This window comes from Narcine bancroftii, chromosome 5 (assembly GCF_036971445.1).
Source record: "Narcine bancroftii isolate sNarBan1 chromosome 5, sNarBan1.hap1, whole genome shotgun sequence".
Taxonomy (NCBI): domain Eukaryota; kingdom Metazoa; phylum Chordata; class Chondrichthyes; order Torpediniformes; family Narcinidae; genus Narcine; species Narcine bancroftii.
Window position 1 is genome coordinate 59,227,395 of NC_091473.1, and position 12,891 is coordinate 59,240,285.

The 12,891-nt window shown below is 40.0% G+C and overlaps 1 protein-coding gene across 12 annotated transcripts in view; it reads right to left on the reverse strand.

The window, feature by feature from the left end:
* suco (SUN domain containing ossification factor) overlaps positions 1 to 12,891 on the reverse strand; it is a 131,102-nt gene that overhangs the window by 18,326 nt on the left and 99,885 nt on the right. For all 12 annotated transcript variants that reach the window (XR_011357546.1, XR_011357547.1, XR_011357544.1 and 9 more), the window contains 2 exons: positions 4,359 to 4,439; positions 452 to 542 (listed from right to left, as the gene is read on the reverse strand). Coding sequence is in view for 8 of the 12 variants with exons in the window: in XM_069937514.1 (XP_069793615.1) it covers positions 452 to 542; positions 4,359 to 4,439 (172 nt within the window). In the remaining 4 variants the exon portion in view is untranslated. The remainder of the gene's footprint in view (positions 1 to 451; positions 543 to 4,358; positions 4,440 to 12,891) is intronic.

Consider the following 12,891-nt stretch of genomic DNA (forward strand, 5'->3'; position numbering starts at 1 on the left):
ATTTTCAAAGACAAGCAACGTGGAATTAAGGACCAGAGTTGTGATTTGTAGCAAGGATTGAAGAATGAAGGCATTTTATTCAATGACCTGGCCAACATTCCAGTCTAGCCTTGTGCATACAAAACTACGTTGCCCCAGGAATAGCCAACAACAGGCCACATTGTCTTGCCAGTGACCAACACACCTCAATGCTCCAAAATAAACACTGCACCTGGAATGTCATTACTTGGTGTCATCATAGCACAGAAATGAGAAATTTCAGAAGAAAAGTGATTTTCAGTTACAAAGCAGTTAATTCTGCGTTGGGAATTTCTTGGTTCACTGTTTCATTCATGACCTCATAAAATGAACCCTTCAAAGCCTAAGCTTTTTACAAGCTTGGTCAAATTATCCAATCATATGCAAAACTATTCCACACAACAGGCTTACCTCAAAGATCACGACTACTTACTCAGGCATTAAAGAGGTGGGGCTAGGGGTGAGCACAGGAACAGAAATGTCCAGTTTTGTAGTTTCATTCTCGGATACCATAGTTTTATTAACTGTAAAATATAAATCAATATCATTGTAAAAAGGAAAGAAATTTGTTTCAATGGATTAACCTAGACAATGCTTTCATTATAAAGTTGCCATGCAACAAGAACAAATAAATTTGGATCAGCAGCCATTGATGCTAGTAAAGATGGTGGTTGAAATCTCATTCCAAACTTTCAGATAGTGAGAGTTGGTGGTTGGGCTGCGGTCAGGCAAATGCAAAAGATCAAAGATACAACTTGAAAAGAAAGAAAGATATTCTCAGCAATATCACAGCTCCGATTTTGTGAATAAAATATTGCAATGCCCACAAATGAACAACAGCTACAAAAGTAGTTCAATGGTTATGAAATTCTGATAAAAACAAAAAAAGGGCACAAATGTTATCAAATTCTTTAAGATCCTTTTTCATCCATTAGAGGTCATTGTTCTGAATCAATAGCCAACTTTTCTTGATTTTGGTGATTTATATAAGCCATTGGAATTTGAGTTCTGCAAGAGTCTACGCTACCCTGGGTCTACGCTACCCTGGGTCTACGCTACCCTGGGTCTACGCTACCCTGGGTCTACGCTACCCTGGGTCTACGCTACCCTGGGTCTACGCTACCCTGGGTCTACGCTACCCTGGGTCTACGCTACCCTGGGTCTACGCTACCCTGGGTCTACGCTACCCTGGGTCTACGCTACCCTGGGTCTACGCTACCCTGGGTCTACGCTACCCTGGGTCTACGCTACCCTGGGTCTACGCTACCCTGGGTCTACGCTACCCTGGGTCTACGCTACCCTGGGTCTACGCTACCCTGGGTCTACGCTACCCTGGGTCTACGCTACCCTGGGTCTACGCTACCCTGGGTCTACGCTACCCTGGGTCTACGCTACCCTGGGTCTACGCTACCCTGGGTCTACGCTACCCTGGGTCTACGCTACCCTGGGTCTACGCTACCCTGGGTCTACGCTACCCTGGGTCTACGCTACCCTGGGTCTACGCTACCCTGGGTCTACGCTACCCTGGGTCTACGCTACCCTGGGTCTATTTAAGGTTGAAGACGATTTCTTAGAATGTATGCGGATTGTTTTCTAAATCAGCATGTTGAGGAACCGACGAGGGAATGAGCCATTCTAGACTGAGTAATGGAGAAGAGTTAATTAGCAATCTTGTTGTGAGGAACCCCTTGAGCAAGAGTAACCACAATATGGTAGAATTCTTCATTAGGATGGAATGTGACAGAGTTGATATCGATTCAAAGGTTTTGAACTTGAAGAGGGATAACTTTGATGGTATGAGATGTGAATTGGCTAAAATAGATTGTCATGTGGTACTTAAAGGATTAATGGTAGAAATACAATGGATATTTGTATTTAAGGATAGCTTGGAGCAAATGCAAAAAATATACATCCCAGTTTGTATGAAGAATAAATCGAGGAGGGTAGCGCATCAGTGGATAACAAGGGAGATCCGAGAGAGTGTCAAATCCATAGAAGGAGCTTACAAATTAGCCAAAAAGAATATCCCCAATGATTGGGAGAAATTCAGCGTTCTGTAGAGGAGGACGAAAGGATTAATTAGGAAAGGTAAAAGGGATTATGAGAGGAAGCTGGCAGGGAACATTAAAAAATGACTAAAAGCTTTTATAGATACGTTAAGAGAAAGAGGTTAGTTAAGACAAATGTGGATCTGTTGCGGACAAAAACGGGTGAGTTGATCATGGGGAACTAGGGTATGGCAGACTGTTTGAATGTCTATTTTAGTTCGGTCTTCACCAAGGAAGACATAACTAATCTACAGGAAATTATTGTGGATCGGGGATCTATTGTGACGGAGGGACTAAAGGAAATAATTGTAAGTCGAGAAGTTGTATTAGTTGTAAATTGCAGGGATTAAAGGCAGATAAATCCCCGGGGCCGGATAGTCTGCATCCGAGAGTGCTGAAGGAAGTAGCCCAGGAAATAGTGGATGCGTTGGTGACAATGTTTCAAACCTCTTTGGATATTGGATTAGTTCCTGAGGATGGTCAACGTAACCCCACTCGTTAAGAAGTGAGGGAGAGAGAAAAATCAGGAAACTACAGACCAGTTAGCCTGACATCAGTAGTAGGAAAGGTGCTAGAATCGGTTATTAAAGATGCAATTGCAGTACATTGGAAAATAGTGGTATCATCGCACAGAGTCAGCATGGTTTTGTGAGGGGGAAATCATGTCTGACGAATCTAATAGAGTTTTTTGAGGATGTAACCAGTAGAGTGGATAGGGGAGAACCAGTGGATGTGGTATATCTGGACTTTAGTAAGGCGTCTGATAATGTTTCGCACAGAAGACTAGTGTATAAACTTAAAAGAGCACGGCATAGGAGGTATGGTATTAAGGTGGATAGAGAATTGGTTGAGGGACAGGAAGCAAAGAGTAGGAATAAATGGGTTCTTTTCAGAATGGCAGCCAGTGACTAGTGGGGTACCGCAGGGCTCAGTGCTGGGGCTGCAGTTGGAATTTCACCACCTGAGTCAACACTTGATGGATGGAGAGCCTGATTGGAACTCTGGGCAGAGTAGGGCAAGATCAAGAACAAATAACATAGAAACATAGAAAATAGGTGTAGGAGTAGGCCATTTGGCCCTTCAAGCCAACAACGCCATTCATTATGATCATGGCTGATCAGTACCCGGTTCCTGCCTTCTCCCCATATCCCCTAATCCCCTTGGCCACAAGGGCCAAATTAAACCTACACTTAAATATTGATGGAGAACCGGCCTCAACGACTTCCTGTGGCAAAGAATTCCACACATTTACCACTCTCTGAGAGAATAAATTTTTTCTCATCTCAGTCCCAAAAAAATTCCCCCTTATCCTTAAACTATGGCCCCTGATTCTGGTTTTTCCCAGCATTGGAAACAACCTTCCTGCGTCTAGTCTGTCTAAACCCTTAAGAATTTTATAAGTTTCTATAAGATCCCCCCCTTAATCTTCTAAATTCCAGGGAATACATACCTAGTCTATATCTAATCTTTCTTCATATGCCAGTTCCTCCATCCCCGGTATCAGCCTAGTGAACCTTCTCTGCACCCCCTCAAGGCAAGGATATCCTTCCTCAGATAAAGTGACCAAAACTGCTCGCAGTATTCCAGGTGTGGTCTCACCAAGGCCCTGTACAGCTGCAGCAGGATCTCCCTACTCCTGTACTCAAATCCTCTTGCTATAAACGCCAACATACCATTCACCCTTCTCACCGCCTGCAGCAACACCCAAGTTTCGCTGCATCTCCCCTTTTCCTAAATAGATACTATTTAAATAATAATCCTCTTTCCTGTTCTTGCATCTGCCAAGTCCTGGCCCACTCGCCTAACTTGTCCAAATCACCCTCCAATCAGGCTCTCCATCCATCAAGTGTTGACTCAGGTGGTGGAATTCCAAGCCCCACCCCTCCCAAATTGCTAGACCACTGAAGAACAACAAAAATAGTTCAATGGATCATTGCTGGGTCTAAAACAAAACCAAGATCAGAGAAGCACCAAATGAAAGCTAGTGTGGCCGAGAATTCACTGCCTAAATTCTTAATAGAAGCAGAAATCCTCAACATGATTCACAGGAAGAAAGAAAAGTACTTGAAAGGTTGCAATGTAGAAGGCTAGAGTGGGATAATTTTGAATTGCTCATCAGCCAACATGACATAAATCAACTAAATACCCTCTTTGTGCCAAGAGTTTCCATAATGATATGACTAAAACAGGAATCTTTTCACTAAAGGCCCTCTGTAATGAAATTAAATATGCATAGTGAAATGGAAGCAATTGTAAAAAATTTTTTTATATTCATATTAACCAAAAGTTTACCTTCTGCGTGAGGCTGTTCTTCCTCTCCCTTCTTGGCCCCAAGCATATTGGCAGCTATGTTGACCATGTTCAGAATAGCATCTGTGAAGAAATAACAGTATTGCCAAACAAAGTTTCTTGTAAAGAGTACTGGACAGGCTGTTAACATTCTGCACAGAAGACCGAAAAATAATGTATTTTTAATACAAATTTGAATGAGTAAAAAGAATACACCTAATTTCAAAATGATATTTCCCCCTCCCCAATTAAAATCAATAAACCTCATGTATGTTAATATTTAACCAATCATGTATCAAATCCTTTAAAACCACTGGAATTATTCTGATAAATCCTATAATGGTGAGCAAACTTAAAAAAAGAACTGTAATGGCTGTAAAGATTTTTGGGACATTTGGCAAATAACACAAAGGCCCAAAGTGAATGCACCATCAACCAAAATGGCTCCAATATCAAGAATTTTCCAATACACTTGAAACCAAAACAAATAAAAGATTACACTCAAAATATTTCTGACAAGCAATTAGTAGATTAACAAGTATTTACAGTATTTTCAGTTGACAAATGTTGCAAGAAACCGTTATGCTAATCAATGTGGACAAATAAAAGCTCAAGCACAAAAGCCAACTTGTAAAAAGAACACTCCTTTGGACCTTCCTCTTCAGAGAATAATTGTAAATTATTGTCATTTCACATCCCAATACACTAATAGAACATCTTGTCACATGAAAAATCATCCCAAAAAAAGTATTCATTATACCTAAGTTCAATCAAATTGTTAAAATGTTCAGAATTACAGAACAGTCGGCGTAGCGGATAGAGCAACATCTTTACTGCACCAGTGATTGGGACCCGAGTTTGAATCCTGTGCTGATTGCAAGGAGTTTGTATGTTCTCCCTGTCTGTGTGGGTTTTCTCCGGGGGCTCTAGTTTCCTCCCACCATTCAAAACATACTTGGGGTGTAAGTTTATTGGGTGTAAGTGGGCAGCACAGACTAGTGGGCCAAAATGGCCTGTAACCGTGCTGTATGTTCAAATTAACATACACAATGTACATGTCAGTTGGGAAAGAGATACTGAAATTAATCTCATTTTCCAGTGTTAAGGTTGAAGCCTTGTAATTCTTGCTCTAATTACTTTAATCTATGGCTCCTTGTTGTCAATCCCTCTGGGTGATGCAAGCAGAAAGGCTCGTCACCTTTTAAAAGAGCGAGTGCCTCCCATTTACAATATCTGTTTTACACACAAATCTCCCCTCAGCTCCCTCTGTCCCAAGGAAAATAAATGCCCAACCTATCTAATACTTTACAAAATGTTTCAATCTTGACAATATCCTTTTAGAGTCAGAGCTATACAACATGGAAACAGGACCTTCTGCCCAACTCATCATTGCTGGCCAAGTTGTCCTGTGAAACTGGGTGTTATGTGATGTGGGCAATGTGCAAATAGCATACTTAACAAAACTATATGAGATACAGAACTTTGGATAAATTAAACTGTTCAATTTTTTAAGCTTTTATAAAAACACTATTAGCCTATATCACACACAATTTAACAGAGGTTCAGGATCATCCACATCACTGTTCTCAACTTCCTCAGTGTTCCACTAGAAGAGTTTCAGGTCCTATAACCTCCATTGATGAACTGTCACTCTATAGTCCCTGAAAGACACAGCTGAGGCTTTTCTTGGAGAGATACTGGCTTCTTCAGGAATATGTCCAGTGTTGTTTGCCTAGTTTTCTTTTCCTTTTCTTCATACTATAATAAGCCCAGTGGACCCCAAAACCCAGCAGCAATAGAAATTCACCAAGACAAATGGTTACTTAAACAAAAGTTGCTTTTAATTATCTTTAAACATGAAAACAGGATCAAACTTTAACTTATAACTATTAATTTACTTAATCCCCTTCTAATTCTAAGAGCATGTGTATGCAATGTGTATACAAGTTCAGAAAAGTTATTTGATTCACAATCCAATCTCTCTTCTCACTCCTCCAAGTTCACTAGTTGCAGGCAATCTGTATACTGTGCTCAGAATTTGTGAATTTCACCAGGCTTTGATACTTGAAAAGTAAATGGTTACCGCTCAGGAAGGTTCTTGTCAGGTTTCAGAGAGATTTGTTGCTCATGGACACAGTGATTACTTCCAATCAGCCACGTCAGTGCCTTGATTAAGAAACATGCCTAATCAGGGTTTTCCAGATGATAACTTCTTTCAGGTCACCACAGAGTTCCTTTTCTGTTTCCTTTATTTCAAGTGAAACATTAGACAGCCAGTCCTCTCTTGTATGGACCGCAAGGGTTTTGACCAGACTGAACAAATAACTCATAACCTATCTTCAAAATGGTTTTTTTTCCAAAAGCTTGCCAGCTTGTCCTGTTCTAGTCCCAGCTGCTGCTGCTGAACTGTAGAACTGAATTCTATCTCTTACTCAGAGAAAACCTCTTAGAACAGCCAACTACAGTCAGACTGTGGCTCCAGTCCTAATTTTCCGAGTTCCTTCATTTGTTGGTTTCCAAAACAATAATCCATTACTCCACAGCATGTCCAATTAACACCTACTTGTGATGTCTTTATAGGCACTCTTCAAAGTTTTTGCAAAGGTACTCGGAGCCTGATCTGTCTGTCGTGAGCAGAGCTCTGGCATTTTAAATGAGGTCTGATTTGAAATGTTTGGATATGACTATACTAAAAGAAACCTGCCACAATTTATGTCCTTTAAAACATATCTTTTCTTTGGCTTGACTTCGTGGACGAAGATTTATGGAGGAGTAATGCCCACGTCAGTTGCAGGCTTGTTTGTGGCTGACAAGTCCGATGCGGGACAGGCAGACATAGTTGCAGCGGTTGCAAGGGAAAAATTGGTTGGTTGGGGTTGGGTGTTGGGTTTTTCCTCCTTTGTCTTTTGTCAGTCAGGTGAGATCTGTGGTCTTCTTCAAAGGAGGTTGCTGCCACCGAACTGTGAGGCGCCAAGATGCATGGTTTGAGGCGATATCCGCCCACTGGCAGTGGTCAATGTGGCAGGCACCAAGAGATTTCTTTAGGCAGTCCTTGTACCTCTTCTTTGGTGCACCTCTGTCACGGTGGCCAGTGGAGAGCTCGCCATATAACACGATCTTGGGAAGGCGATGGTCCTCCATTCTGGAGATGTGACCTACCCAGCGCAGTTGGATCCTCAGCAGCGTGGATTTGATGCTGTCGGCCTCTGCCATCTCGAGTACTTCGATGTTAGAGATGAAGTCGCTCCAATGAATGTTGAGGATGGAGTGGAGACAACGCTGGTGGAAGCGTTCTAGGAGCCGTAGGTGATGCCAGTAGAGGACCCATGATTCGGAGCCGAACAGGAGTGTGGGTATGACAATGGCTCTGTATACGCTAAACTTTGTGAGGTTTTTCCGTTGGTTGTTTTTCCAGACTCTTTTGTGTAGTCTTCCAAAGGCACTATTTACCTTGGCGAGTCTGTTGTCTATCTATTTGTCGATCCTTGCATCAGATGAAATGGTTTACTGATCAAGGAACTGCTATGGAATCTAATGAAAACAAGTGTGAAACTGTTTCCAATTAGTGAGAACTTATAAAACTGCATCTATCTAAATGACTATATAAATCAGCACCTGGATACTTTTTATGTGTAAAGACTCAGTACTGGGAAAGAGTCACTGAACTATTCCTTGTGCTCCCTTACTCCCACTAGCATTACCACTGTTGAACGATAAACTGATTCTGCAATTCTCTGCTGTATTTTTTGTTGACAGCGCAGGCTGACTTTAACACTAAGAGATCAGATATACAATTATTTGAATAGCCAGAAATTGATTAGGGATAGTCAACATGGCTTTGTGTGTGGTTGGTCGTGTTTAACCAATCTTATAGAATTTTTTGAGGAGGTTGCCAGGAAAGTGGATGAAGGAAAGGCTGTGGATGCTGTCTACAAGGACTTTAGAAAGGCTTTTGACAAGGCCCCACATGTGAGGTTAGTCAGGAAGGTTCAGACACTCGGTATTCATGGTGAGTTAGTAAACTGGGTTCAACAATGGCTGGATGGAGAAGCCAGACAGTGGTAGTGGATGATTGGTTCTCAGACTGGAGGGATGTGACCAGTGGGGTGCCCCAGGGATCGGCACTGGGACCATTGTTGTTGGTCACCTATATCAATGATCTGGATTAAAATGCAGCAAGTTTGCAGATAACACTAAGATTGGAGGCATTGTGGACTCTGAAGGGGACTTTCAAAGCTTGCAGAGGGTTCTGGACAAACTGGAAAAAAAAAGAAAAATGGCAGATAGAATTTAATGCAGAGAAATGGAAAGATAAACCAAGAAAGGACAAACAATAGAATTGAGGTAGAACAGAGGAGGGATCTGGAAATACAGGAACACAATTCGCTGAAAGTAGTGTCAAAGGTGGATAGGATTGTAAAGAGAGCTTTTTGGCATATTGGCCTTCATAAATCAAAGAATTGAGTACCAGAGTTGGGATGTTATATTAATGTTGTAGAAGACATTGGTGAGGCCAGATTTGGAGTATTGTGTGCAGTTTTGGTCACCTAACTACAGGAAAGTCATCAATAAGATAGAAAAAGTGCAGAGAAGATTTACTTGGATGTTGCCCAGCCTTCAGGAACTGAGATACAGTAAAGGGTTAAACAAATTATGACTATTTCCTAGAGTGTCAAAGAATGAAGAGAGATTTGATAGAGGTATTTAAAATTATGAGAGGGATAGACAGAGTAAATGTAAGTAGGCTTTTTCCACTGAGGAGATACAAACCAGAGGACAAAGGTTAAGACTGAAAGGGGAAAGTTTAGAGGGAACAAGAGGGGTAACTTCTTCACACAGTGGTGAAAGTGTGGAACAAGCTGCCAGCTGAAATAGTGAATATTGGCTCAATTTTGACATTTAAGAACAATTTGGACAGGTTCATGGATGGTGGCAGTTTGGAGGGCTATGGACTAGGTGCAGGTCAGTGGGACTAGGCAAAAATAATGGTTCAGTGCCGATGAAAGGCCCTGTTTCAGTGATGTAATGTTCTATGGTTCGATACAACTTCAATAATCTTCTGAATGTATTAACTGTCTGGGTTCTTCAACCAATCTGCAAACACTTTAAAAATACGTTCTTCCCAAAACTTGTCATCCACTAAACACTGCCTTGCAGAAAATCCATTCTGATTTCAGATAAATTTGAACTACATTTGATGATTCTTCATGTGCCTGTGGTTGAAGGGCACGAAGCACCCTTCAGTTTCCACGTGAGTCTGGATGTGCATTCCATCACTTGGCAGAAATGAAAGATTGCTGAAGAGCAAAAAGCACTCACTTGTAATTATCTCCTTCTCTCATGCTCACTTCAACAACTCAAGCACCTTCGACTTGGACTTGTTCTAAAGTTAAGAATTTTTGGTTACAAGTTAAATTATTTTTGGAGCCGGTATTAAAATCTATGTTTGATCCAATGCTGTTTTTTGCTGTTTTTTTACTAGGGGACATTAAGTCGATTGTTTTAGGGCTAAGACTGACTATGTATGAAATTGAATTTTTACGTTTAGCTTTGGCCGTTTCCAAAAAATGTTTGGCAATTAATTGGAAATCTGATTAGTTTTAGGAATGCAAAGGTGGCATACTGAAATAAAATCCTGTATTCCTTTAGAAAATATAATTTTTGAGAGATAAATATCATTTTTTTGTTAAAGTATAGAGCCCATATTTAAAAATTCTTGGTTTGAAGATTCATCTCTCAACCTGCTCCAGTGGTGTCTTGGTTTTTGCAGCTAAAAAGATGATTACTGTTGTTTTTAAATAATGATCTCCTTTCTTTGTAGTTGGAAGGGGAGGAGGGAGAGTGTTAGTTGGGTGGATGTGAGAGATTGGGGGGGGGGGGGTTACTTAATTATATAATATCTGTATGAATATGTTATAATTAATGTTATATGATTTAAAATTTATAAAATATATTTAAAAAACAACCCAAGCACCTGGATTGCTTAACTACCAGCTCCAAAACTCAAAGCAGTAACACATACAATTTAAATTTGTGTTGCTGGATTTATTAGCAAATGTCATCTATATTTGCAGATGCATAATTACTAAATGTTAAACATTTTAAAATGGAAAAAATCCACTTTACAAAAGAAATTCCCACACAACACCTAAACAATGAGGAACGAATTCAAATAAAAATGCCTCGGGTCAGCAATATACAGTGTCGTAAGTTCACAAAATTTTAAATGAGCACCTACACAAATGACCTTGGAGAATTAATTTTTTTTTTTGAAAAACATTCCTACTCTTTCTCAAAAATCAGAACTTTTTGATGCAAACACTTATCAATAGACTTTATATAAAATGGCAGGTATGGAACCAGATAGAGAATTTTTGAAAATGATATCCCGTTGAAAAGATAAATTTGTTATTCAATAAACAAGCTGACACTATTTGGTCTTTGCAAAGCCTGCAAAAAAATCAAAAATTGTGAGGGATCCCAGACAAAATTCAAACTTTAGAGTCACCAGTATTCTGAAACGTGCACTTCAGTGAGTATATTAGCTCAAAACAGTGAAAACATTTTTGCATACCTTCGATGCAAGAAAAAATCCTCTCACCTTAATCTTTACATTTCCAATTTTACTGCCTTTGGCATATTCATTGTATCACGGGGTGATACACTTCTACTGATTAACTAAGTCAGACTACATTTTCCCCAGTGTAGCTATTACTGATCATTTGCTTCAGTGACAATACAAAAATGAAAACAGTTTATATAATATAAAAGAGCAAAAATTAACAATTTGTTCAGAAACTTACTCAAAATAGACCGCAAAAACAGCAAAAGAAATCAAGAATAAACATCTGTAGCAAAATAAATGTTAAACAGTAAGCTGTGCATGCTGTTAAGCAGCAGAAAACAATATTTTATGAGAAACCAACCATGAAAACTCTGAAAGCATGCCCGAGCCAAAAATCAGACAAACTCAAAATAAAAAGCTCATCTGGTTTCAAAAAAGTCTTAACAGTGCAAGCAGCGTGATGCAGACCAAGAATGTACAGTTATAGGAAACAATGCAGACAGGGTATCTGGTCCATTCAGCTTGTCCACTATTCAGCTGATCAGTTATGGAGTTTACAAATTTACCAAGTTCTTTTCAAATTCTACAGACTTCAAATTCTGGAGACTTGGCAGCTGCTAGATCCACCAGATCTATGCCAATACTATGTCTGATCAGAAAAGAGCATGCAAACTTGTCACATGACAACAAGCAACACAGAAAAGACTTGATACTACCTTTATCACCTAACCAAACAAGAACCCTTCCCCTACCTCAGATGAGATAAAAGAATGCCTTAAACTGGAACTAATTTGGTCAATTGCAGTGCCCTTTAATTTAGTTCTTTCATTGGGTGTCACATTGCATGTTTGATATAAATTTGAACAGATTCTTAATCACACAATAGAGATGACAAATCAGATTAGTACAGTCCTCAGCAATTTATAAACTAGTTTTAAAAAAAATTAAAGCAGGGCTTCAACTTGTACAAGAACATAGACTCCTTTCCCAGGGGTGTAGCTGGGGTGGGGGGAGAAATGGAGCAACTGCTCCCCCTGCCTTTTTCCAGCCTGGCAGTACCCCCGACCATCCCACACCACATATTCACTCCTTCCTATCCACACCCAGCTCTTTCCCTCCTCCCTCACGAACTGACGAGATAATGACTTTAAATTTCATAATGCCGAAAGCAGACGCAATCACTAGTCTATGTTATATTCCAGTTGTAACGGGACTATCATTCTTTTCTCGAAGTGGCAATGGAAACACAGGAGGGCATTGTAAATGTTCTTCAGTTTAGTACTGGATCTACTAAAAAGGTATTGCAACTATTGCAATTTATGAAAGTTTTGTTTTTTTCAAAAAAAATTATCAAATCACAAATTTTTGATCTTTCCTTTTTTAATCCTTATAGTGATTTTCAGTCAGCTGTTGTGGGTCTCTTTTCGATGATAAGCGGTACTCCAACCAGAATAAAATAACCCAACTTTGCACCCTTTGGATCCTGCCGATGGTAACAAGTAACATTCCATCACATGCCTGGTACACAACTCTATCCCTGTCTGTTAAAGCAGGACATGAAAATGCCCACACTGAGCTCTATGGATACTTTGAATTCATAGAAGAAACAAGAATGTCAGTTTCCAAGTGCACATTGACATTTCCTTGAGACTTGGAGGGAAAAGTGGTGTGGGAATAAAAGGCGACACCAACTCAACCTAACTCAAAGCTTTCTGAAACAGATTTTATTCAAATAATCATTGTGCTAGATTTACACAAGATCTCAATCTAGCTTTGTTTGATAAATGGCCATAACTAAAATAAAAATTTTGTTGTGGACTCTGTGGAAAACTATGCTAGTTTATTGCAAAAAAACACTGATATGCTGTACTATCATGGACACACTGGTAACACCAATTCCAGCTGCAGGCAAGCCTCTCCACAAGACTCATTGAAGCAGCTTCAGCCGTGCCTGATCACACTTCTCAAAAG